The 24,780-nt window shown below is 47.9% G+C and overlaps 1 protein-coding gene across 2 annotated transcripts in view; it reads right to left on the bottom strand.

Moving 5' to 3' along the window:
* Window positions 1-1,308: 1,308 nt before the first annotated feature.
* EVA1C (eva-1 homolog C) overlaps window positions 1,309-24,780 on the bottom strand; it is a 68,969-nt gene continuing 45,497 nt past the window's right edge. For both annotated transcript variants that reach the window (XM_059392259.1, XM_059392260.1), the window contains 4 exons: window positions 15,953-16,096; window positions 7,933-8,013; window positions 6,484-6,573; window positions 1,309-1,881 (listed from right to left, as the gene is read on the bottom strand). In XM_059392259.1, the coding sequence (XP_059248242.1) occupies window positions 1,505-1,881; window positions 6,484-6,573; window positions 7,933-8,013; window positions 15,953-16,096 (692 nt within the window). In that variant the 3' untranslated portion in view covers window positions 1,309-1,504. The remainder of the gene's footprint in view (window positions 1,882-6,483; window positions 6,574-7,932; window positions 8,014-15,952; window positions 16,097-24,780) is intronic.

Below are 24,780 nucleotides of genomic sequence, written 5' to 3'. Positions count from 1 at the left end.
CATAGTCTGTGATTCCATTTATATGAACTTTTCAGAATAAGTCAAGCCAGACAAAAGGCAGATTGGTATTTGCTGGGGACGGGGAGTGCTGGAGGGAGGGAAGGATGAGGAGTGACACCTTAGGGTAGGGGCTTTTACTTTCAGGAGCTGAAACGGTTTGGAACTAGAATCTGGGGTTGCACAGCATGGTGAATATGCTGTATGTCACTGGGCGGTACACTTCGAGATGGTTAGTTTTACTTTATGGGAATTTCAACTCTGCTATATGCTTAATGTTTGTATTCTCCCAATCCCGTATGTCAAACCCTAATGCCTAATGGGATGGTGCTTAGAGCTAGGGCCTTCGGGAGAAATAAGAGAAGGCAAAGAGTTCATTCACAGCGGACATGTGAGATGGATATAACACCATCATTTTTATGCTCTGAGTCTCACTGGGACAAAGAAGAAAAAATCTTATTCCACTCCACAGCTATAAGCCTCCTGTCCATCAGGGGGAGCTGTCCAAAGGACCCCCTCACCAGTCTTCCCATTAGGAATCCGTTTCCTTACCTTTTTTCCCCCTTCTCCCCTGATGTGGTTTGAAAGGAAAATAACTCCATTGGATCAAAGGATTGCTGGGTGATCTGGTTGATCACTTTTACCACTAGAAGCTCTGCAGCTTTAAATTCTAAATCAGGAGTTGGCAAACTTTTTCTCTAAAGGGCAAGAGAGTATTTTAGGCCTTGTGGACCACACATTATTTACAAAATCAGGCAAATGCCTGCTCCCCATTTTTGTGAGCCAAGAAAGGTTTTTATATTTTGAAGTGATGGATAAAAAACAAAGAATAATATGCGACACATGAAAATGAAATTCAAATTCAAAATTCCAGTGTCTATCAATAAAGCTTTATTGAAACACAGCTCCGTTCGTTCACAATGGATTAGCTGTGGATGGCAACCTGTGAGCTGCAGTGGCAGAGTCGAGCAGTCATGGCATGAACCACATTGCCTAAAATATTATCTTGCCCCTAAAGAAAAACTTTGCTGACCCCTGTTCTAAACAAATAATGTGAGTGGTTAAAATCCACCACCAGACTCAGGCCTGCTGTCCTGTATGTCAGTCCACTTTTTTTTATGGGTGTAGGGGACCTCCTTTGTACTCATCTGTAAAATGGGGATGACAGCGCTATCTCATGACGCTGTTGTGGGGATTAAATGACTTAATACAAGAAAAAGCAGCTAGAGCAGCCTGTGGCATTTTAAGCACTCAGTAGATGTGCTCTGTATGTTAATGTATAAAGATGAATGTAAATAAATACAGAAAACAGAGACTTCCCTCCTATTTTATTTTGAAATGTGCTGTAAACTGTTTGATATGTCCCTTTAATGGCTTCTGGCTTCACCAGTATTGGATGACACGACAAATACTCCTTCATAGAAGGTACAAGTGAAACAGAACTGGAGGGGCATTTTGGATCCTTCCCTCTTCAGAAAGTGTGGTCACATGAAGACGCGTCTCTTTCTCAGTAGAACTGGCCCATGTTTCTTGGGAGTGAAGTGTCCAAACCACTGTTCATCCATATTTCCTGGATGATTTGTTCCCTGCGCTCAATCCTTTCTGCCAGCTCTGCAGCCTCTATGGAACTGTAGACAGGATACGAAGTCCTACAGAACCCAGACCGTTCTCCTGGAAAATCGGAGTCAGAGGAGTCCTCCTCCCCGTCCTCATCCTCACTGTCTTCCTCAGCCTTGTCACTTTCTGGCACCAGATGCTCCCTCGCCAGCTGCAGCTCCCTGAAGTCCTTGGTGCAGGACACTTTGACGACCAAGGCGCACAATGTGAGTGCCAGACCAATGCAGATGCTGGACACGAACAGCAGCGCGGCTCTCTCTGGGTGGGCTGTGGGGGAAAGGACAAGTCAGGACCCAGGAAGAGCTGTCAGTCTTCACCAATCCAAAGTCCCACAGAAGCAGATGTCTGCCCAAACTGGCAGCTAAAGCAGAATGCCATTGCCAGGCGGGATCTTGGAGACCATCCTCACCTAACTGATCCTGTGCTCTCCTTGGTTAAGGAAAAAAAAGTTTTTGAGCATATATAGTTAATATAGGTATGCACATGAGAGGACACATAGCAGGGGGACTCAGAAGCTGAGTGCAAACTCTGATCTGCTACTCATTAGCTGTGTGATTTTTGGCAAGTTACATAACCCCTCTGTGCTCCAGTTTCCCCATCTGTAAAATGGGGCTGATAACACCTTCCTGCTATATAGTTAATTCCAGTAACGCTCTTGGAACTTTCGCTGACACATAGTAAATGCTCAATAAAGCTGTTTACTATTGGGAGTAAATTATGAAAAATTAACATATATAAAATATATATATATACATACGAATGTAAGTACTAATAACAGTAGATGTTAACAAAACTTAATTTCTTTAGATTAAAAACTAAATATGAATAAAAGTTCTGGTACATTTTCCAATATCCAAATGATTGTAGGAAAATAATAATATAAATACAAACAATGCTAATTTGTACTACATATTCTTGTCTAAATCTTTAATTGGTTTAATCCTTACATTAACCCTACGTAGAAAGGACTATCACTCTCCCCGTTTTTTAGTTATGTACCCTTGAGGGGTTAAGCATTCCCTCTTTGGAAAACAATAATCCAGCAAACTCCCTCAAAATATAAAACAGGAGCTGGCAGACTTTCTCTGGAAAGGACCAGGTACAGAGTACCTTAGGCTCTGTGGGTCGTACAGTGTGTGTGGCAACTATTCTACTCTGCCTTTTAGCACAAAAGCCTGCAAGAGTCTCTCCGCAATGGCCTAAAGCCTTTAAGGCCCTCTGACCCTCAGATCTCTGGTCTAGAGCCAGCACAAGCTCCAGCTCCAGCTTACCGGGTCCAAATAAGACACCGAGAGGCCGGGGCCAGGGTTCCACCACCTGGGGGCCTGCTGCTGTTGGGTGAGAGCACAAAGGAGACCGGACTCTGGTCCGACAGCACTTACGGATGCAATAATAACTTTCTGAGAGAACCAAAGATTAGAGACCGTGGGAACACAGCAGAATCCACACCTATGTGACAAGGCGGTGCTGATTTCCAGTCATGTTCCCTGACAGGGGATCATGTAACTCTGACTTTGGAACGTGCTAGTATCCTTCTATTTCAGTGTGGGTTCGTCTGGTCGCCTAGGATTCCTTCCATAGAGAACAATGATGCCTCCACATCTCAGGAGAAGCTCTGCTTCCTGACGTGTGACCCCAGCTACCCCAGTTACCCCAGATACCCTAGCCCCGGACAGACCACAGCAAGCTCTTCCAGAGGGCTGAAGACAGAAGTAGAGGCAAGCAATGTAAATATTTGGGCACCAAAAGCATGCCTGCCAGCAGATGTGGGGCACACACAAGCAGATATCGTTGAAATGCTAGTTAGGTGAAGCGAGAGTCAGCTTCTGAGCAAGGTTGTCTAGATGAGGCTCCTTGGGCACAGTCTACTGGGGCCCAATGGCTAAGCCAGCTAATAAACTGCTTTCTTAAAACCTCCAACACACACACACACACACACACACACACACACACACACCCTTTCTGTTTCTCTAATTTCAGAATTTTTCTATGGGCTTCTTCAAACCCATGATCTAGATTCTAGAATGATCAAGGTGTATACCGTTAGGAGAAGAGTAAAGTCCAAACATGCCTAAAACTATGTCCCAACCTCACTGTTGGGGAAGGGTTCATAGATCGGTTAAATGGCCAAAAAAGAAACCATTCATCAGGGACTCCTGGACATTCTCACGTCCGTTCCACCAATACCGTGCTCCAACATCCCAGGACAAGACCCTGGGTTTTGGTTTCCAGCTGACTTGTGCCCTGTGTGTATAGGTCTGTGCCAATGTGTCAAAGCCACTTGCAGCTTGATCTGGGGGAAGGTGCTTTTGGAGTCACCCAATCTACAGAGTATACGGTGGAATTTTCTAGAAGCTGCCCCCCTCACTCGCAGCTCCAGCTGCTCCTACTGGTGACTTCTCCTTCAAACAGGCCTCCTCCCTGTGCCTTTTGGGGATGGATGTGCCTAAACAACCCTCAATAAAACTAAATAAAGGCCACAACATCCTTACATTTCTTTAAAATTGAGGGCCTAGAAATAGCAAATATGAGGTAGTAATAAGGAGCCGGACAGCTTGTGACACCACATGAAGATTCATCATCTGCTCATTTGTCAGTTACTAACTGAGCGTGTGTCCTGCGCCAGCCTCTCCTGGGCCCTGGGGCATGACAACAAGAGGAAAAACACCTGCTCCTATGATGCTTAAGGTTCAGCAGAGAGATGGGTGCTAATGAATAAATCCCTTGATTTCCGGGAGTAATGAGTGTACAAAATGGTAGACAAGGATGGAAGGGAGTAATTCAGATAACATCCGTCCTTCACCATCCTGAAGGGCATCCTTCCTGTGCAGAGAAACCAGAGCAGAGGTCTTGTATCTGTTGAATCTGATCATGACTCAGCTGATATCCATGCTGTGGCCTCAGGCAAATGGCTCAGTTCCTCTGAACCTTCGCTTCCCTGTGTGCAAGATGGGGGATCAGAGTCCTCTCGTTCAGGGTCTTTGCTATGGACTAAATTGTGTCCCCCCCACCCCCAGACTCATGTGTTGGAGGCTTACCCCAAAATATGTGGTGATAGGACTTAGAAGGAAGTAATTAAGGTTGAATGAGGTCATTAAGGGTGGGGCCCTAATCCAACAGGATCCATGTCTTTATAAGAAGGGATGCCAGAGAACATTCTTTTTCTCTCCCTCTCCTTTCCTCCCTCCCCTCCTTCCTCCTTCTCTCTTCCTCTCTCTCTCCCTTCCTCCATCAATCTCTCTCTCTTTCTCTTTCTTTCTCCCTCTCATTTGAGAAGGCAACTGTCTCCAAGCCGAGAAGAGAACTCTCACTAGAAACAGACGCTGCTAGTATCTTGACCTTGGACTTCCAGCCTCCAGAACTGTGAGAAAATGAATTTCGGCTGTTGAAGCTACCAGATGCCAGCCTAGTGTCTTGTCATGATGGCCGGAGCTGACCAACCCAGTTGTCGAGAGGAAGTGATGAGGCCCATCATGGCCACGGACCAGCGAGCAAAGTCATCATTGCCTCCAGTTAATCATTATTTCCCTGAAGGATTTTCATGATGCCTGTCCTCCAGGGGGCTCTCCAGGGACTTTGAAAATATGGGGATATTTTCGACAATAGAAATGCTTACATCTCTTAACTCTGACAACTGTGGCACAAGAGCTCTCGGGCCTCCACTGCTGGGGGACCAGGATATGCATGGGAGCTGGGCAGAGCCCTGTTAGAAAGAGCAGTGGTCTTGGGAGATGCAGAGCCTGGCAGAGAGAGAGCAGGTATGGGGGAACCAGAAGAACAGAATATTAACAATAGTTATGTTTAAGCTTTGAGACTACGGGCGAGTCCTATTTCTTGGTTCTTTCCTCTGTTTTCCACTTCAAGCACATTCTTCTTCTATATGTAAGGGAGGGAAAGACTTCATACATATTATTAGGAAGAGCCAGACGTGGAAGTGGGAGGGTAGTTTGGAGACAGAAGATTCTTAGAGGAAACTAACAAGCATACAACAAACATTCAGGAGGACGATGGATGCAGCAAGACGATGGAACACGAGGGACCCGTGCAGGATCCCAAGACTGTTCTCTGTATCTCGTGTGTTGGGTTGTTTCCTTCCAGCTTTATTTTCGTCTGAGGAAGGCTTACTTGAAAGAGCCCAGCCCCGGCAGGCCTTGAAGAGTAACACCGTAATGCCGTATATTAATACAAATTTAACCAAAGGCCTCAGAGATCTGGGGCTTCCTGAACAGTCAGGGGGCACTGCTGATACTTGCAGAGTCTATATTTCAAAATACGGTCAACATAAGGTGAGCAGACGGGGGTGATGAGAGACGACAGGCACCATCCCCTCCCTGATGAGAGTTTCTGCTCTGCCAGGTAGGGAGGGCTGAGTCCCACTGATCCTCGAGGGGAAGATTATCAGGGAGAACTTGGCAACTGTGAGAAGTACCACGGGGTGACTCAGGAAGGGACTCTGCCTTCACAGGGCTTGACCTGTTTTCTTTGCTAGGTGATCCTTAAACTCCATTTTTTTCCAGCCAAGAGTGGGATTCACTAATCCTCTGCCCTTCCCAGATTTTAGAGCTGGGGAATGCGCATTCCTCGGGTCCCTGCTTTTCAAAAATGGTAAATACTCATGGAGCCCAACTCCTGAACAGCGTGACTTTATCTGTTCACCTCCTCCCCACATGGTCCTCTTGTGGGTAGTCTGGATGGCCCTGCACCTGAGGTCAAGCCTCTGTGTATCCAAATCATAGCAAGACTGCAGGTGCTGAGCCAAACTTAAAGTCATTTTTCTTCAAGCTGAGTGTTATAATTAAATGTTGCATCTGTTAGTGAGACTTCCGTAAAGCCGTTAGCATTCTAGGAAGCTTCGATTCATTGACCTACCTCTAATGTAAGCAAATGCTGCCAGAGAGTTGCTAACAATAATGCCGTCTTTCCTCAGAACCCTCGGTTTGCTTGGGTCAAAGTTTACACCTGTTTCATAAAAAAATTCAAAACCGATTAATCATAGCTGTTCACAGTATGCCTTCTGCTCCCAACCCAGGACTGCTATAATAAATAAAAAGTCATAGAAATCAAATAAGTGGGCCTCTGACTGAATTATAGAAGACCAAGCCAGGAGGAGCATTTACTAAATAGTCTGAAAATATTAAGTGATAAGAGGCATTTAGAAATTCTAAAATGTGCTGGTTCAAACTTCAGGAGCCACTCATCCACTCCAGTCCAGAAGGGGACAATGGATTTTCCCATTCGTCCTGCCTCTGGGAGGCTTAATAATGGCTTATCTAATCACAGAGCTGCTGTCTGCACTGTTGACCATAGATAAGAAGGGAGGGAGGTTATGGAGGGAGATTGTGTGGGGCTACTTTTTTTTGGAAATGTCAGCAAAATGCAGGGCAGGTCTGGTTTCAGATGCCTGGTTACATTGTTGTGATAGAGCTTAGGGAGCTTGTGATGTGCAGCCTCAGAGCTTTGGGGACCCTACGGGATGTCAGACAGGTCGGAGGAAGGGTGGCACTGAGCTCTCGGGTCTCCGCTGCCGGGGGGCCAGGACACAATGGGGTCCGGGGGAGCCCTGTTAGAAAGAGCAGTGGGGTTGGAAGATGCAGAGCCTGGCAGAGAGAGAGAGCAGGTATGGGGGAACTAGAAGAACAGAACATTAACAATACTTATGTTTAAGCTTTGAGTCTAGGGGCAAGTTCTTTTTCTTGCTATTTTCCTATTTTCCACGTCAGGCATACTTTACTTTTATACTTAGAAGCAAAAGACCTCACAAATGTAATAAAAGTAATGCAAAACAAACTTTGAACACACAAAGTATAATATCTTAGATGTTCTACAGAAACTTTGCAGTTTCCATCAGAAGCCCCAAGAATCTGATTCCATTTTAGACTTGATAAGAAAATGAAAGTGTTCATCCCCCTCCTGCTCACAACAGCCCAGTGAAAACCCAAGGGCAGAGGGGGCATGTGTTGGAAACCCTCAGGTCCAGCTTGGTTCCTGGTTCGAGTCATCTTTCCAACAAGCTCATCATAGAATCCAGGAACCCCAAATTTGTTTCTGAGCCGATCTCTTTTTTTCAAGTGATATTTCACTTGCGAAATAAGAGGGGAATGGAAGGAAGATTTAATCCACTTATAATTTGTAAAACAAAACAAGATATTGGCCACCATTTGCAATCCACTGAGACAAGTTGCCATTGTCAGAGCTGGGAACTCCAGCTCACCTCCTGACATACCCTTTCATTCCAACCAGTGTGCAACCAACTATGGTCACATGGGGCTGTTTACCTTTACTTAAAGAGAAATGCTGGTAGTAAGCCATAAAAATTACCATGTTCACCATCTTTCTGCTTCAAAGAAGGTTTTACGTTAGCGACGGCTGGATCAATCGCTGAGAGTATGTTCTTGGGAACTAAAAACCAGAAAATAAATATTTTAAAAACTTCGTACACTTAATATAACTTTTTAACTGCCATGTGGATAAGTTACCAAAAAAAAAAAATCCATTTTCAAATCAATACATAAATTACTCACTCTACTTGTCAGAGACACTCACACACCTATACCAATGGTACCAATGTGACCATCAAATGTCCCAGAAAGGTAAATTTTGGAGAACAAGTAAACAAGCTATGGTGTATATACCCAAGAGAATAGTTAGCCATAACAAAAACCAAAGTCCTAACATCTGCTACAACCTGGGTGGGCCTCAAAAACCTGATGACCAGCCGAAGGAGCCAGACACAATAGACGACACATGGTATGATCCCATTAATAGGAAATATCCAGAACAGGTGAATGCACAGAGATAGAAAGTAAGTTCTATTACCTTACCTTACCAAGGATCAGGGGTGGAGATGGGAACTGACTGCAAATGGGTGTCAGGGAACTTTGGGGATCATGGATGTGTTTTAAAATTGGAGCACGGTGATTGTCGTGCGGCTAGCTCTGTAAATTTACTAGAACTCCTTGAATCGTTTTTGCTTAAAATGGGTGAATCTTAGGGGCGCCTGGGTGGCTCAGATGCTTAAGCATCTGCCTTTGGCTCAGGTCTTGATCCCAGTCCTGGGATCAAGTCCCATGTCGGGCTCCCTGCTGAGTGGGAAGCTTGATATTCAAAAAAAAGGGGGGGGTGATTCTTAGAGCATGGAAATCACAGCTCAATAACACTGATAATTTGGGGGACACCTGGGTGGCACAGTTGGTGGAGTCCTGACTCTTGGTATGGGCTCAGGTTATGATCTCAGGGTCACGAGATCGAGCCCCCATCGGGGTCGGAGCTTGGGATTCATTCCCCCTCTGGTCTTCCCCCTCACTCATGATCTCTTTCTCTCTCTCTCTCTCTCTCAAAAAAAAAAAAAAAAAAAATTAAAAACTACACTGTAGCTCTGAACATGAACTTCCCTTCCATGTAGTGAAGCAGAATGTCTGCAATGGACTCAGAATCCACCACAGACCTCTTTGCCTGGTTCCAACTCTGCTTTTCACCTACCGCTCTGAGTCCTTGCCTCCTTAATGAGCCTGAAGGGAATTCTAAGACTGCACGCAAGAACGAAAGAATGCGGCTCTAAGTATTTTAAGGGAAGGAGGAACACGAGAGGAGAGCAGTATAACAGACTGTGTTGGAAGGTGGTCAGAGAGTCTGCAGAACTGACCCTCAGAATAAACCATCCCATCTCAAGACGCCCCAGGGAGAGCGGACAGGATGGTAGCGCACAGAGGGCCAAGCGAGGCCCGGAGAAGGGAGAGGAAACCAAATATTTTTGCTGCAGAATATTGCTTATTTTTGTTTGTTCTTTGGCTCAGCTGGTATCTGGGAGAAGTGGCAACAGGAAACAGAAGGGAGCCAACATAAACTGTGCAAGTTCAACTGCACTGATTTTTTTTTTTTTTTTTAAAGAGCTGGTAAGACATCTTCCACAGCAAGAACACCTCATTTTCTTTCTCAAAGTGTTCAACTAAATTCTTTTAGGGATGTCCCAGGACCGACAACCAGAGAGCATTCCTCAATTGTGCTTTTTCTGTGCGCAGGACACCCTGGCGCCTTGGTGCCCATTGGCAGTGAGAGTCACATCCAGGGCTGTAAGGTGATGATGACAGGAGGCAGTGGAGGCTGTCCAAGCACCCTGAGGAGGGCCCCTCAGCTGATGGTGGGCACACCGCTGATTCTGGGAGCAGAGGAGTGCCCCAGATTGCTGAACCGTGTTGCAACAAAATGCTTTCTGATGAAACAGCCTCTTGGTCATGCTGCACCCTGAGAATTTTGCCCCTGATTCCTTGGCAGGAGTAAGTCCTCCCTAGCAGGAGTGGCATGTCTTGGACATCTGTCTCTTGGCTTGTTGTCAAGACACAGCCTTAGACAGGGGGGCTCACTGCAAATGCTAGAGGTTTTACAGTTCGGGAAGGAATAAGAGCTCAGACAGGAAGGACAGTCTAGACGAGCTTTGCGGAACAACCAGGCCCTTATAAGACATTAAACTGCCGTGTGTGATACAGGCTCACATCAGGAAACTTGCCCATTTCCTACATGAAAATGGCCCTGCTAGTGGGAGACTCTTTAGGAACTTGAAAATAACAGGTGTCGATGCACCTGTCGGATTCTAGCGTGTCCTTGTTTCAAGAATGAAGATGGTGTGGGGTGTGACTTACGTACGGCTGCCCTTCAAACCCGCCTCTCTCCATTTTAGATACATCATAAAAACACCAGCACTCCATTCTTCATGGAGCTCTTAATACATCGGACCCTGGGCTCACGTTTAAACAGTGTGTCTTGTGCAGGGTCCCCGGTGCCCCGTGAAGCTGTGTATCATTCCCATTCCTGCAGATGGGACAACTGAGCCTCCGAGATGACCATCCCCTCGGAAGGGGTAGCCTCTCAATGCCTGGTCTTGTGCACAGGTGCCCTTGATCTTTCCCTGATGCTGTGCTGTCCAGGGACACTCAGCCTCTGGAAGCCGGATAAAGGATTATAAAGATGGCAAAATGATTTCCGCCTGGACAATCCCTGTGAGTCTATTTAGGGAAAACCACAGAACACAATTCGCTAATTTTGGGCAGGGTACCCACTTCGACTTCTTTTCCTCCCCCCCTGAATAAATCTTCTGTGTCAAGGTTGGGTCAGGGCAGACTTTAAGAAAGAAGTCTCCAGAAGTCGAACTTAGGGCTCAAAAAGATTCTGCGTGTCAGAGACAAACACGGTATCTCTACTTAACTTGCCCTCCTGCTCAGTAGGAGCCCAGACTGCATCAGCGCTGGTAAGTCCAGGCACACCCCTATCTTGCTGTCCCCAAACCCTGCATCACCTACTCCTCCCACCCCTAATTCTAACATTTTCTATCCCTCCTGTCCCCCAATTGTGGTACCTCCCTTCCCTCCTGCCCCCAATCCTAATAACCCCCCTTCCCCACTGCCCCCTAATCCTGGCACCTACTCCCTTTGCCCCTAATCTTGGAGCCACCATCCCGCCTGTCCCCACATCCTGGCACCCGCCTGCCTGCCCCAGCTTCTGGGAGGAGCTGTGAGGGCCCTAGGCGGAGGTCCACACGTCTCTCTTGCCTCTCAGGCATTATCGGTGTGGGAATGCTGGCTGTGCCTCTGTCCCGGTGACCCTTGAGTGCTAGTGGCTACGGACACAGAGACGAGTCCTCCCTGCACATGTGAGGGGGACAGTGGCTGAGTTTTCCAGGTCTGGCTTCTCCTATGAGGAGGAAAATCTGAAATCCAGCATGATCAAGAAGTGAGGCTAAGGGTTAAACTCGGAGGGAACACAGAGAGGGACCTCATTTAGCAATGCACTAATAAATACCGAAGGAAAGCATCCCAGCCCCATCAAAGGGCTCTGGGCCGAGTGGTCCGACATTAGCCAGATGTGCTGCCTACAGTTCCAAGAGCAGAAGGCCCGCAGCCTGAAACATACCCCAGGGCTCCACAGAGAGGTGAAATTCTCTGCCCAGCCTAAACCCCACAGGGAAGAGAGCCAGGATTAAACGAAGCTCTATAAAATAGGGAGGAGTGTTCTTTTTAAAATGCAAATTGATTATGTCCCCTGAGACAGCTTGCCAGGGGCTCCCCGCCCTTGGGTAAAAGCCTAGCCTAAACTCCCATCCCCTGGAAAGACCTACGTTCACTGGAGAGAGTAGGTCTCTCCAGTCCTACTGCGGTGCTCACCTCGTCCCTTTGCCTGTGCTGTTCCTTCTGCCTGCCTTCCCTCCCCCCACCTTCAGTTTCCTGACTCCTACACAACTGGTCTCACTTGCCTCGAATGCCACCTCCCCCAGGAAGCCCTCCTGGTCCCTCAAGTCTCCGAGCAGAGATCATACTGCTCACTCTCATTTCCCTACCCCCTGGCAAAGGGTGCAGTCAGGGTTCCTAAGGGTGAGGCATCTCTGCCCCACTGCCTGGGTCATGTTGGAGATGGGTGGCCTGTGTTTCTATAGAAATGAGGGTCCAGGGCTTGATGTTCAGTACTTGTCCCTAATGCCCCTCTTCCCTCCCCTCCATGGAGTGGGGTGTCCTGACCCCTGTGTGGGCACAGCAAGGTCTCTGGGTGGAAGAGCAAATCCAGGTCAGACGCTGCAGTAGGAAGCAGAGTATTAGAACAGACGTCTCTGGGGTGATCTTTCCTGAGCCTCTTATGTAAGAGCATCTTGACTTGGGGGTTTGGCCGGGCCCCTCCCTAGGAAGCCATCTCTATAATCACATCACATGGTCTCTGCCCAGGGCTGATCAAGGGAGGAGGGCTACCGGACCCCAGCCGGGCCGATTAAGTATCTTTTTGTTAGAAATTTGGAAGTAAGATTTCAGACTGCAGGTCTCCATAATCGTTGGAAACAGGACATAAAAATCACTGAGGCTGTGGGAGTGGCCATGTGCCATCCAGCAGGCTCACGGGGAGGCTGGGTGCGGGAGGAGAAAGATCGAGAGTAAGAGAGAGAATAAGGGAGCAGAAGTGCCAGGAGAAGCAGAGAAGAGGGATGCCAGAGGTTTACCATGACCTTGGAGCTTCAGGCTGAAGCCTTGCTTCTGTGCCCTGGCTCCCATGGCTTGACCCTACCCCCCTCCACCTCCTTTTGGCTTAAATTAGCTCACACTGGCTCTTACACTCATATCCAAAGAGTGCTAACTAAGACTGACTTGCTTAGAAACGAATTATTGACAACCTCGGACTTCATATCAACTTCCACATCGGTTGGGAGACATTTTTTAAAAATGTAAAACCCTGCATTCCCATTTGGTGACCTATAAAATATTCAGACATTACAAATCATTTTTTAATGATTCAGGTTGCAGAGTAAAGAGCCATCTGGCAGGGGGTGGAGGAGAGTATATATATATTTTTAAAGATTTTATCTATTTATTTGACAGAGATCACAAGTAGGCAGAGAGGCAGGCAGAGAGAAAGAGGAGGAAGCAGGCTCTCCATGGAGCAGAGAGCCCGATGCGGGGCTTGATCCTAGGACCGTGGGATCATGGCCTGAGCCAAAAGCAGAGGCTTTAACCCACTGAGCCACCCAGGCGCCCCTAAGGGGGAGAGTATATTTTTAAAATGCCAACCACTTAGAAGGTGATTAGAAAGCATCTACGGGGGTTGAGGGTGGGGGCGGATAGGCACGAACTTGCCTCACAGTCCCAGGCACCCGCCCCCTCTTTGGAATAAGTCCTGGGGGCCACACTGTTGGACAAAGGGGCGTTGTCCTAGGGGGATGGGAGAACACTGTCATGCCCCATTTCCTCCACAGCCCCACACCCAAAACCAAGTTGCAAGCCCTCTTCCTGACCTCAGCCTTCAGTCCTCAACTGACACTTGCCGGTGCTTCCGTCTGCCATCCTCAACCTCACCCGGACCCTCCACTGACCCTCCCACTCTCCCTTCTTCCCGAAGCCCCTCCTAGCTGCAGCTCGGATTCCTCTATCCACCACTGTGATCACTCAGCTGGGGGCACCCCGATGCTCCCCCTTCCTTGTCATTGACCAGTGAGCCTCGAGGACCCCTCAAGCAGCTGGCCGCACTGGGAAGAACCACACCAGCAGGCGGACCAGTGTCCCGGAGAACTCTGGCAGTAGCCTCCGCCCCCCGCAGCCCTTCCTTTATACCTTCTCTTGTCTTCTCAAACCCCCTTCCCTTCCCCGTCCTCGGGGCTGAGGACCTCATCTCGTGCCAGAGAAGACAGGCCCCGAGACTGAACATCCTTCACCCCCGTCCCACTGCCCCCAGTCTTTCCCCCAGGCAGGTGTCCTCAGCGTCTCCTGCATTTCCCGCTTTCCAAACCTTTCTCAAATCCATCTTTTTTTTTTTTTTTAAAGATTTTATTTATTTATCAAATCCATCCGGTTTTTACTCGCTCTTGTTCCAGCTGGCACCCACCCCCAGCCCACTCCAGCCTGCTCCCCACCCCACGCCCCACAGACTGGTCTCTTAAAAGTCCAGTCATCACGGCGGTCTGACTCCCCCACCGCGAGCCCTCCACTGGCACCTTCCCCCAGGACCCCACAGGACCGGGTCCTGGCTGCTCCTGGGCGATTTCACGCCACCTTGACCTCACCAGCTCCGCGCCCCCCCCCCCCCCACTTGGGACTTGTCATGGGCTGCCCGGATTTACCTCCTCATTTTTTAAGTGGCCCTCTCTAGCCCTCAACTGATAATGCCAAGGACAAGAACCATACTCCCTTTTTTTTTTTTTTTTTAACTACCCAATTCTTGGCACCAGGTGCCACGGACGCTGAGCACATGCCCTCAGTGCACTGAATGAATGGGCGTGGGAGAAGCAGCTTGAACCGGAGCAGGACCTCCAGGCCCCAAGAGCCCACTTTCTCTCCACTAAGAAAAGCCTCCACCCTGGGAGCTGTGAGCTCCTCCTTGAAGGCACAGCAGGAAATTCACCTCGTTTGCAGGCTACCCTCCTTCAACACTCAGCTGGAGAGGCCAGACGCTCCTAGACCTGCAGGGTGCTCTGTGTGGCTTCTTGGAGGAACCCCAGAGCTGCTCCGGCATGGGAGCAGGAATACAGGCTGAGAGGGAAAGTCACATCACATTCCCTGCGGTCCACATGTGGCTGCTGTTAGTGAGGAAATGCATTCATGCCGCCACCTTATTGTACCAATTACGGCTTTGACACCGCAGAGGACATGTTTGTCTCAGCATATAAAAGGCTGGGGAATGCACTGAAATATTATTAGATCACAAAAAGGATGATTAGATCACAGCATGGATGAACCTTGCAAACACGCTAGGTAAAGAGGCGCCAATCACGAAAAAAACAAAACGAAACAATAAAGAAAACCCTTACCTCCTGCATGATGCCATTTATATGAGAGGTACAAGAGGCAAATCCATCAAGACAGAAAGTAGATCGGTGGTGGCCTGGGGTGGGGCAGCGGGGGTGCATTGGGGGGGTGACAGTTAAGGGGGCAGAGTTTCTTTGGGGGATAATGAGAATGTTCATAAGTTAATTGTGGCGATGGTTGCATGATTCTGTGAACAAAATTAAATCCCGAGAATAAACTAAAATTCTAAAACCACTGATTCGTGTGCCTTAGGAGGAGAACCAGATGACCTGTGAATTATATCTCATTCAAGCTGTTACACAAAGAACAAGGTGGGGAGATCTGGCGGGAGAAGGGGTTTCCAGGAGCACACACATCAGGTTTTGCAGATACGGTTCTCTTCGCCCTCCCTTGGCTCCCATGATCATTTCAAAACGAACGTGTCAGGCTGACAAACCAGAAACCTGCCCTACCCTCCGAGAATCAGTACTGCCCTTTCACTTTCAGGCAGCTCTGTAAAATTGGACTCTAATGGACCAGGCGTTGCATTTTCTTGTTTGAAGATGCTGGGAAAACCAAGTCTGCTGTCATGTAACACTTTTAATTGTTTTCGGGTGAGCATTTGATCTGTTGACTCACCGCGGTGGGTATGCAGATAATATGGCTGTTGGCGGCATAGAGAGTTAGTCATTTAGAGCCTGAAACCAAGACTGCAAGGGTAAGCGAGAGCCAAACAATACTTCTGCGAGCTTGCGTCATATACCCATAAATTTCAGAGCCTCCTAAGCACCCAGATTAAAATCACTCTTCTCCCATGTGCTTGCACTTTCTGTCCTCTTCCCATTTGTGGCCGATCTGATCGCTGAAAGTGCTTTCAAAACGAACTGTGACCAAAGAACTTGTATTGCTTATTTAATGTGAACATCCTAGACAGGAATAAAGGATGAAAAAAAAGTACTCTGGAATATCTGGGGTGACAACACTGTTTCAGGAGTATGGTTTGTTGCATGAAAACGCCTTTTCCCATGATCACCACCTCCCAAAGACGTGGGTCTTAGAGCAGGTTAGGGGGGGGTGTATATTCTTACCACAGGCATAGGTGACAGTGAGGTATTTTTTCACTCTTGGCGGACAGGGGCTCCCGAAATGGTGATCGTTGACCATGATTTTGCATCTCTGCTTCCCATAGCACCTCCTGGATAATACTTGCAAAGCCCAGTAAGACAGGCAGTCTGAAAGGCAGGGAACACCAACAAGAATTTCAGGTTGCATCCGTATCTGGCTAACCACGGGGCTTCTGCTATTTTCTGTTAAGGAAATACACTGAGCTGGATTTCAAGTTCATGGACATAGTTTCTCGGAAAATTTTCTGTCTCATTAATGTCCCCGGGATGCTTTGCCATATAAGTCATATGGGCTAAGTCCTCTATAGGCAGAGCGGGCTTCTGGACAGGTGCTAGCAGGGCCGTGAGCTTGCTGTGACACTCTGGTCTTACTGTCTTGAAATTCTTACATATTTTGGAGCAAGGGGTCCTACATTTTCATTTTGTACCAATCCCTGCAAATAATGTAACTGGCCTTGTAAATATGTAAAACGCTGAATGAAGACTATTTCTTTTATGCCCCTTACCATGCCTTGAAATACTTCATTTGCTTTTTTTTTTTTTTTTTTTTTTTTTATAGAATGAGTGGGCAGGGAAATGGTAAGAAGGAGAGGAAGAGAGAGAGTCTCTCTTTTTCTTTTTTAAGATTTTTTTTTTTAATTTATTAGAGAGAGAGCATGAGACAGAGCATGAGTAAGGGGAGGAGCCAAGGGAGAGGGAGAAACAGGTTTCCCGCTGAGCCAGGAGCCTGACGCCGGGCTTGATCCTAGGGCCCTGGGATCATGACCTGAGTTCAGAAGCAGACGCTTAACTGACTGAGCCACCCAGGTGCCCTGAGGAAGAGAGAGAATCTTAAGCAGGATCCCCACTCAGAGCAGAGCTAGATATGGGGCTTGATTTCAAGACCCTGAGATCGTGACCTGAAATCAAGAGTCAGACCCTTAACCAACTGAGCCCCCCCGGCACCCCTATTTGTCTACTTTGAGAAGGCATCTCCTCTGCGTGAACACAAGCTCCGAGAGGACAGCGACTCTTTCTGTCTGGTTTGTAATCAATGCCCACATCCTGGCCCAGTGTAGAAACCCAGTAAATAACTGAAGAATGGATGAATGAAATGAACTAAATAAACACGAGGATAGGTTCTTCAGCACCTGGCACAACGCCAACACAATTATTCAATATGAATTTCACACGTACAGAGGTGAGGTGCAGAGGCGCTAAGTGCTGTATAAGAAACAAGTCAGAAGAAGTCTACCTTGCTTTCACAGAGTGTGCTGGAGCTGCAGACAAAACCCACACGTGGGACCTGATGTCCAGCCACGTGAAACAGGGCGTGAGTGTCGCCAGTGCAAGGCGAGGACAGGGGTGCTAGGGTCCGTGTCGGGAGAGAGGAGTGTGGACCTTCACGGTGATGACGGGCTCGCTGGGGTTAGAGAGACTTGGTCACGGGAGAAGGTGTGTAACTGGGTAGAAACGAGCAAGACAGAAAGGCATAAACACCAAAGTAGCGTCACTTAAGGGGAGTCCAGGGGGCTGACCATGAGCTGGAATAGTGGTATGTGGACGGGGAAGCCACAGAGAACGAGCAGGGAAAAGGAACCTGGAGAGAGACTGAGTTTGCCTGTGAACGCTTAGCCAAAGGCAGACTTTATTCTGCTAGTGACACGCAGCCTAGAGAAATGGCCTCGTGCTGTTGTCCTTTAGGGACAGTGTATGGGAAGCCCCGGGAGCAGAAGGGAACCAAACTCAGCTTGGAAGCAATTTTAATAATACATATGGGGTGGGGTGCCAGGGGGCTCAGTTGGTTGAGTTTCTGACTCTTGGTTTTTGGCTCTGGTCGTGATCTCAGAGTCCTAAGACTGAGCCCAGTGTGGGGCTCATTGCTCAGCGGGGAGTCAGCGGGGAGTCTCCTTCTCCCTCTGCCCCTCCCCCACCAAATAAATAAATAGATAAATAAAATCTTTAAAAAATAATACACAAGGGGAGGAATTTAGAACTTGGAGAGCAGAGAACAGAGGAGAGAATTTTAGAGTCCTTACAAAGTTCCGTTCACTTACAACAACAGCTAACATGACAGGCTGTTCTCAACACTTGCCTATCAACTGATGGGGTGTCCCCAAAGCTTTGCTGGGACACAGGTTGTTCATCATATATGTGATATGTTACAATAAGTTATATATAATAGTTTGCTTATATGATATATAAATCAGGGAAATACAGATTAAGACCATGATGAAAATAATATTTTGCACTTTATAGATCAGCAAAACTTAAGACTGACTATCCCAAGTGTTGAAGATTAAGAAGACTGACTATCCCAAGTGTTGAAGAAGACACAGATCAATGGAAACTCTTGAGCACAGCTGGGAGAGTGTAAACTGTGGAGCATACACCGGCATCTTTTAAGTTGACACATTTCACATCTTGGGACTCAGCCGTTTCATTTCCAAAAGTCTATAGGGTCCCCTAGCCTTTCCCTAAACCCTTCAGAATTCACAGTCAAGAGATCCGAGAATGGGATGTACGATTTCTGCATTGGGAAGAGGTAACGGTCTGAATTATGAAATTTTTCTTAGAAGTCTGATGTAACTATTGTTTATTCTATTACAAAGGAAATATGTGTTTGTAGTTCAAATCTCAAAAATCACAGATAAGCCAAAACTAGAAAAATAAAAATGCCTATAAATCCGGAAACAAAACAAAACAAAACAAAACTATCAATCTTTAAGGAACCTCCTTCCACCACTTTTCTGTGTGGGAAGGTCCTTCCCCCTCAGTGGTGTCATATACTTATCACTTTGTAGGCTATTTTTTCCCATTTAGTATATCTGCAAAATTTTAACATGAACATAATTTTAAAGAATTGCATAGTTTTTCATTGTACGAATGTGCCAGCTCTATTTACAATACACAATGCAATCATTGTTCAAATAATTTCCGGTTTTGAACATTAGAAGCAGTTCGGTGTGGGGCACCTGGGTGACTCGGTCAGTTAGGCATCTGACTCTTGATTTTGGCTTGTATCCTGATCTCAGGGTCCTGAAGTGGAGCCCACGCTCAGTGGGGAGTCCATTGGAGGATCTCTCTCTCCTTCTGCCTCTCCCCCGCCCAAACTCGTGCTCTCTTTCTCTCAAATAAATAAATAGAAACAGTTCTTTGTGGAGCATCCTTAGAGCTAAATATTTGCACATGAGCACGATAGTTTCCACAGGAATTCCTGGAAGTACATTGCTTTGTCAAAGACTGCTTAAAATATTAAGGCTTTTGATACACACCGCCCAACTGTTACCCAGAAAATTTCTGATTCATACTCCCGGCAGAATTGTATGACTGCCCTAGAAAACTTATATTTTCTTAGGATGTGTGCCTGACCATATTCTTTCAGGCTAACAGAGGAAGGAAAAAGAAACCCTTTTCATCTATAAGCCCACAACCCTCTTTGACCCAGGAGGTCTTTCGGCGAGCGTGATTTAGAGAGGTGTGCTTCTGCACTCTTAGAGTTCGCTGGAAGCAAAAGAGTTTATCTTGGTCAGAGTGAAACCCACAGTGTGTTTTCAGGAAGAGGCCCAAGGTAATTCAGGTCTGACTTAGGTCTGACCATATCCTTGTTGACACTGAGCTCTGGGTTGTTTCCAGGACTTTCTTTGCAAGTGATTATCTCCCTCTCAGGCTGATTTTATTTGCACCCTCTCTTCCTGGCAAATCATCCTCCGCCCCCAACCCATCTGATAACATGATATTCCACCCTTTAATTATTTTTTTAAGCTATTGTTCAACACTGAAACTGAAGTTAATTAATCTTTACAACGTCTGTTTATTTGGATAATTAGGCTGCTCTTGGCAGCACGGGTCCCCTGGCACCTTAATCTTTGGCTGGAAAGTCGAGGTCCACCCACACTTGGCCTTGGGATGGCCTTAGCCCAGACCTTGAGGCCCACTGGGTGGTTTCTCAGGAAACAGCAGGATCCCTGGAGCCCACCCAGAAAACGTAACTGCAGCAGGAAATGACACGTCACAATGGACGCCCAGGCAGGAGACCTCCCCGAAGTTCATGCCCAGGTCTGTGGGAAGGCTCACCCTGCCCTGTGTTAAGATGTAGTTTCACTGGTGTCCATGTGGGACCAACAGCGATCAGTCACTTTCACACATTCCTTTCCCTTACACTTGACAAGACATAGATTCTGATAGAACTGACCTGCTGGAAGCTCTTTCAGGCATGTCTTTGAAGGGTCAGCACCCTCAAGACAAGACTGCAGATATAGCTTTGTTTGAATTCATGTGGCCAAAAGATACCACTTTTTTGAAGATGGCTTCACAGCTAGCTTAGTCATTGGTCTTTCATGTCTTCCCCTTTATTTCATAGTTCAGGGTTATTGCAAAGTATTAGTTTCCTACAGCTGCTGTAACAAGTACCACCCCTTGGGAGCTTAAACAGCAGAAGTGTATTTCCATTCCGTTCTGGAAGCCAGAAGCCTGAGATGACAGTAGGGTTGTACCTTCTGAGGCCTTTCTCCTTGGCTTGCAGATGGCAAGACCATGTGTCCTCACATGGTCTTCCTCTGTGTATGTCTGTGTCCTAACCTCCTCTTCTTATAAGGACACAAGTTATATTGGATTAGCACCCATCAGACCTTAATCTGACTTAAACACCTCTTTAAAGACCCTCTCCTTAAATGCAGTTGCATTTTGGGGTGCTGGGGTTTAGGACTTTAGCCTATAAAATTTAGGGACACAGAACTCAGCCCCTAACAGCCTTCAAGATGATCCCTAGTCATCACCAGTTTCTGGAACTCATAGCCCTTGTGTACCCTCCTCCCACAGTGAACCAGTCCATGTGACCCCATCTCCGCCAACAACAATACCGACTCAGTCTGCCATATAAGAGACCCACCTTGGAAGCTCAGCCTTCAGGTGACTGTCACCCCAGCCAGTGTCCCATCTGAGACCTCACCAGAACACGTGCGACCCTAAGTCATAAACACCACCCAAACCACCCCAGAATTCCTGCTTCATAGAAACTGTGAGGGAATAAATATTTGTTTATATTTTAAGCTATTAAATTTCAGGGTATATTGCCACAGCAACAGAAAACAAGTGCATATTTTCACACTTAAAAGTGAGTTTCTGGCATACAAAGAGTTCCTCAAAATGTGGGTGAACTTCGAGCATACGTTGAGAGGACCTTGAGGAAAGTGTTAATGAGAGTCGAAGGCCTTGAGGAGAAGCCCAGCGTTGGTTAGCTTTGCACCCAGAGGCCAAGTGCATCTCAGAGTAGAACTTCCCAACTTCAAAGTAAATGAGCGCAAGTATGCTGGATATTTCCCTCAGGCCCCCCGATGCCCCCCAGCTATTGGATTTGGAGTTGGGCAGTGCCGTCCTTCATGCCACTGTGCCATGTAAATAGAATTTTCTGAAGGAAAAGGCTGGGAAGCACAGTCCAAGGTCATCGTGTAGCATGTAGCCAATGTCTCACCATGGCCTTGCCTGCCTGGTGCATTCCAGACGGGACCAGCTTAGGGCACTGTGCACAGAATGGAGGCTCTGCTCGCCCTCCTTCAGGTGGGGTCTCAAAGCCTTTGCTGCAGACAGGAATGAGGCCCCTTATATCTTTTGGGATGTCTGGCATGAGCTCGGGTCCCACTAGGGTAGGTACCGTCAGTCAGGCCAAGGGCAGCCCTGAAGCAGCTCATGGGATCGTGATGATGTCACACATGACAGTCGGGTGTGAGGTTAAGTGCAGATGCCCTGACCCCCACCAGGGATGTCTTCCTCCCCACTGCCATGAAGCCCCTTCCTCTTGATCCCATCCGACGGGGTACAAAGCACACAGAATCAAAAAAGCAACAAACCAGCCTATAACAAAACCAAACTGTAAGTCCAGGAAAAAATATATTGTGGGGTGGGAGACGGGCAGCAGGAAAAAGCATGTCAAGGATTAACATCTTTCCTCTGTCATGTTAAAATTTATGAAAAAAAATAATAATAAGGGTCCCACCAGTGGGGAAAAAAAAAAGGACAAAGGCTAGAGAGATAGTGGGAGCGAGTGTAAATACAAGAGCCACAAAAACATGGGAAATGTTCAAAGCCATTCATAGACAAAGAAAGGCAAATAAGAAGACTGTTTTACATCTATTAAATTGGAACCACAAAGAAAAATCATACATGCCTCTACCAGAGTTGCAAGGAAACCCAGGAGTGTACGTCGCTGTTTACACACATGAATTGGAACAAGAAGTTTTTGGAAAGAAGTCTGGGGATACACTTAAAGAATTGTAAACATGCCCACACCCTCTTTCAGTATAAAACTTCTGGGAATTTATCCCAAGGAAACAACCCGGAGGAAAGAAAATGCTACGAGCACAAGTTCATCATACACCACTTAGCATATTTGAAGATCAGAAGCAGTAAAATACGCCAGCCACTGAGGTATGGTTAATTACGTGCTATGCTACATCCCTTCAACAAGATATGAAGAAATGACTGGCATTGTTGGCATTTGGTTGGACATGTGGGAGACCACCCAGGGTATAAAGTTACATTTCAAATGTATGAATCAAATGGATGTATGAATCAAATGTATCAAGTGAATCAAATGTATCTTAGAATACATTTGAATTAGAATTTCCATTATGTAAAAACAATCCTACGCTCAGACATCAGGACTTGGAGGAGACCCTGAGAAGGCAAAAGCTCCTCATTTGATGGGTAACATTTATGGCTGCACTGTCTTCTTATGTCCCTTAAATGTCCTTAGGGCTCTGGTGCAGGACACTAACAGGGATCCCACTAGTCACCTTTAGGAAAGAACTGGAAATGACCTCTCCGTATTTGGGAACAAAAGCCCAGCTCAGCAGTGCTTCCTGACCTCGCTGGGGCCCAGCCGGCTCTCACCACGCGTGTTGCCAGGGAGGCGTGGAGGCTGGAGAATTCTCAGTTCCACCAGACGGCGGCTTATCCCCGAGGAAAGGTACACCCATCACCTTCCAGAGGCCGCGGTGAGGCCTGACCACCCGGCCCTAGATGGTCATCCCACCAAGCGCATGTCAGGTCCCAGGGTTGAGAATGAATTTTTCTCTTCTTCAAAGCGAATGTGGCCAAGCCATAGTAACTTAGTAACTGGCAGCCCAGGGACCGGATGTGGCCCGGAGGCATGTTTTGTTTGGCTCACACAGTGTTTTAAAAGTTGGAACATTTCACATTAAAAGAAAAAAAAAAAAAAAAGAGTCCGGATTTCCAGCATCTCATGTGGGGTTGGAAGCCATGACGACACCAGGTTGGCACCTGTGGGAGCCCTGTGTGGACACTTCCCTTAGGAGGGGCTCTGATTCATTCACGCACGTCAGGGTTCACGTGGACACCCACTCTGGGCCAGGCACAGCTCGGGATGCTGGGAATTCTGCGGGGAGCAGACAGACACCGTCTCTATGAGCGCTTGCCCTCCCCTGGGGAAAGAGACCCGAGGCAGGTAAGTGATGGTTTCCGTGATATGAAGACACTCCAACAGGGGTGCCGCTTGGCACTGCAGAGACAAGGTCCCACGCTGGCAGGGAGCCCCGGGAACCCCGTCTGAGAAGGATGCCTGACTTGATTCCTGCATGGTGGGGTGAGAACATTCCAGGCCAAGGGAAGAGCTTGTGCAAAGACCCCAGGCTATGAGTGAGTGTGCAGTGCCCCATCCAAGGGAGGACACACCCGCAGGTGGGAGAATGGGTGGATTCTAGTTACGGCGCGCAGGTGCTGTGATCTGACTTATTTTAATAATCTCTCTCCGGCTGCTAAGTGAGGAAGGGACTGAGGGAGGGAATCGGGGAGAAGGGAGGCTGAGCAGCCAGGCTGGTCTGGGTGGTCCGGGTTAGAGATGCCCAGAGCTGCCGGTGAGAGGTACTCAGTGCGGGCGAGTCAGCAGGAGGCGGCTGGGCAAAAGGCAGGTAATGGTAAAGTGTTCACAGGAGGGGGATGAAAGGGAGCTCGGGGGGCAGAACACGCTCAGCACAGGTTGAAACCTTATGGAGAGTCTCCCTGGGGCCGAGGAGGGAATGAGTTTTCAGCACTCGGCGAGATGGGGGGGATACGTCCGCACGGGCAGCCAGTGGTCTGTAGGCACACGTGCAAGGGTCTGGCCTTGATGTTGACCTGGAAGGCGGGCACAGTCCAGGCCTCCGCGTGAGGCTGGGGGTGAGCGGAGGATGAGAAGCCCTCCCAAGGGCCTCTCCTCTTCTCTGCAAGCCTCTCCCCTGCAGAGCACAGGGGCAGGACGCCCTCCGGCATTTGGCAGCCGTTCCTGAATGCAGAGAACAGCCTGTCCCTCAGCCTTACGCGTAGTCCACGGGCGAGGGACGGGAGCCCTTGACCTTGAGGGATGCGAGGGGATGGGGGCGGGACGAGCAGGTGGTTTCTGCCGGGAGACTTTGCCGGGGCTCAGACGTTTCAAACTGAACCCCTGAGCAAGGGGCATGGTCTTCCATTCAGAGACCTTTCCCGCGTCCACAAGGGTTATTCGTGGCACGGGCACAGCTGGCTGACCGAAGGATTCCTCGAAGTCTCTATGGAAACCTGCGCTTTAGCCATGATGTCTGCTAACATTTTCTTTGGCTGGTTACGTTTCCCTCTCAGCCCCACTCCCAGCTTCTCAGGAACCTAAGGCAGCGCGACCCACGGTACATAAATCAGCCTGCGTACCTGTCCGTCTGCTTTGATGACCGACTTCTGTTCAAAACAACGGCTGAAACTGTTGGGGCTTAGGGCCGCCTCCCCAAACACAGGTGGCTCAGTTAGATTTCACAAGCTTGAGAAATGGGCCGCCCCACCCCAGT

This window comes from Mustela nigripes, chromosome 2 (genome assembly GCF_022355385.1).
Source record: "Mustela nigripes isolate SB6536 chromosome 2, MUSNIG.SB6536, whole genome shotgun sequence".
In the NCBI taxonomy this organism is placed as follows: domain Eukaryota; kingdom Metazoa; phylum Chordata; class Mammalia; order Carnivora; family Mustelidae; genus Mustela; species Mustela nigripes.
The sequence above is the reverse complement of the archived record's forward strand: the minus strand, read 5'-3'. Positions and strand labels throughout refer to the sequence as shown.